The sequence below is a fragment of the Loa loa genome (assembly GCF_000183805.2).
Source record: "Loa loa unplaced genomic scaffold supercont3.9, whole genome shotgun sequence".
Classification (NCBI taxonomy): Eukaryota; Metazoa; Nematoda; class Chromadorea; order Rhabditida; family Onchocercidae; genus Loa; species Loa loa.
In genome coordinates, this window is record NW_018108189.1 from 777,992 (window position 1) to 780,521 (window position 2,530).

The 2,530-nt window shown below is 40.2% G+C and overlaps 1 protein-coding gene across 1 annotated transcript in view; it reads left to right on the top strand.

Annotated features, from left to right (window-relative positions):
• The window catches only part of LOAG_16606 (pao retrotransposon peptidase), a gene marked incomplete at both ends in the record, with an annotated part of 2,829 nt that extends 1,220 nt beyond the window's left edge, over positions 1-1,609 (top strand). The window contains 2 exons of the mRNA XM_020449257.1: positions 38-726; positions 1,112-1,609. Of these exons, the coding sequence (XP_020307279.1) occupies positions 38-726; positions 1,112-1,609 (1,187 nt within the window). The remainder of the gene's footprint in view (positions 1-37; positions 727-1,111) is intronic.
• Between the last annotated feature and the right edge of the window lie 921 nt (positions 1,610-2,530).

Below are 2,530 nucleotides of genomic sequence, written 5' to 3' on the forward strand. Positions count from 1 at the left end.
GAAGCATGGCGATCTCTTACAAAGGAATGGCTCGCAGACATTATCGAGATACCGAGGTTAGCTACAAAAAAGCTCTCAGATCAACAACTCCATGTCTTCACGGACGCATCAAGTGTTGCGTATTCAGCAGTTGTATACATTTTAAACAAACATGTCGACGAAAGAAATAGCGCAATATTTTTCGCCAAATCAAGACTCGCTCCAATTAAAGGTATGATCATACCACGGCTGAAGCTGCTAGCAATACTTACTGGTGTACGAGCCGCCAACAAACAACTTTGTTATAAAGTAATTGAGTATGGAAAAAATCGCAGTGGTGTCATGGTCGAATTCGAAATGTGCATTACACTGGATACAAAATCGATCGAAATTACTACCCAAATTCATACAAAACCGAGTAAAAGAAATATGAAAGGTAAATTTTTCATTTCGATATGTACCAAGGCGACTAAAAGACTTTCTCCCGTAAAACTTAGGCAATACAAGCTATGGTGGGAAGGGCCGTCGTGGTTAACGGGTCCCGAAAGCGGATGGCCCCAATGGGAACACCAGTCCATAGAAGAATTAAAAGACAAAGAAGAACGAATCGTTGCAAAGGTCGCTTCTCAAACAATTGAGGTGACACAATTCTCCCTTATATATGGAAGTCGGTTCAGTAAGTGGTCTAAACTTGTAAGAACCACTGTTTGGGCTCTCAAATTTATTAAACTCACGACAAAGGGTGAGGTAGAATGGATTGGATACAACCGATGTCGGCAGAAGTGAAACGACTGGCGTCGGAGGACTTTAAATTAGCCAAATGAGTGCTAATTAGACAAGCGCAGACAGAAGGACTCAACGAGGAGGAAAGGGAAGAATGGAATTTGTACTGCGATGACAGAAAGCTATGGAGATCACAGAGTCGATTGAAAAATTCGGAACTAGACGAGGAAAGCAAAATCCAATCTACTTACCGAGGCATAATAAGGTTACCGAACTTTTGATACGACAGCAACATGAAAAGTTATAACTTTTTTTTTTTCATATCGCTCTGGAACAACGCATGTTCTTTCGAAAATGAGGCGCAAATTTTGGATACCGAGAGGACGAATAGAGGTGAGACGTGTTATAGCAGACTGCAAGGGCTGCAAACGTTGGACAGCTAAGCCATTTAAATTACCAGCTATGCCCAATCTTCCTGAATCACGAGTTTTACTTCAAGACCTTTGCAAAAATCGGATTGGATTATTTTGGCCCGATCTCAATCAAAATCGAAGTCGGAGTAACCAAAAGATGGATTACCCTATTCACATGCTTCACAAGAAAAGCAGTTCATCTGGAAACTGTAGAAAATTTATCAGCTGAAAGTTTCTTACACGTGCTAAGGAGATTCATCTCACGACAAGGCTATCCGGGACGAGTTTTGAGCGACAATGCAAGTCAATTTCAAGTAGTTTTCAAACCCATGAAGGAGCAAGAACACACCAGGATAGGTGAATTCCTGGCAGAAAAGGGAATGGTTTGGGAAAATATAACACCGAGAGCTCCTTGGAGTGGCGGACTCTACAAGCGACTGATAGGGCTGATCAAGAAGGTTATGAGAAGAGCTATTGGAAGAAAACTGTTATGAGAAAGAGAACTCTTGACGTTGATCATGGAGATCGAGGGTGTACTGAATACCCGGCCGTTGACTTATGCTAATTTCGATGACTGCAAGATAATACGCCCAATCGATTTTATTCTCCTAGTGCCTCTTTAATTATCTCAACAGTGGATGACGACCACGACGAATTCAAACTAGGAAATCTTGATACAAAGGAACGAATAATCAAATACTGGTTGGGGACGCTTAAGGTACTCGATATATTTTGGGAAGCATGAAAAAGGGACTACTTAATGAGTCTCAGGGAAAGAACACAAAAGGAACAAGTAAATCCTAAAAGTACAGAGGATCGTAAGCCAAGAGAGGGAGAAATTGTATTAGTGGATGAACCAGAAACTCCTCGAGGCTTGTGAAAGTTGGCAAGGATAAAAGAACTCAAAAGGGGTAGAGACGGAGTGACAAGAAACGCACTGGTAGAGATGCCCAACGGGAAACTTCTCAATAGACCAGTAAATGCACTATACCTCTTGAAAAGAACTGCTGAAGAAAGTTCAAAAATTCAACCGAAAGCTTCTGAGAAAGCAATGGAAAAATCAGTTCAACACGAAGGACCTATAGCCTCAAGAACGAGGAATGCTACTCAAAGACAAATTCAAACACCCAACATTATAACTTCTAAAGACAATATTCTTCTTCAGTTGGGAATGTCGGGAAAACTCCGAAAATCATAATGCAAATTTTCTGCTGGATTATGGAAATTAGAGCTACGTTAAACTTCAAAACGTCCAAACAAAATTTCCATAATATCCAACAAACGAGGTGACCAATGGACAGTGCCGAAGGATAGCCATACCTCCATGATACCCCCGATGGAGTTTACAAAGCTCCTCCTATATATATATATATATATATATATATATATATATATATATATATATATATATATAA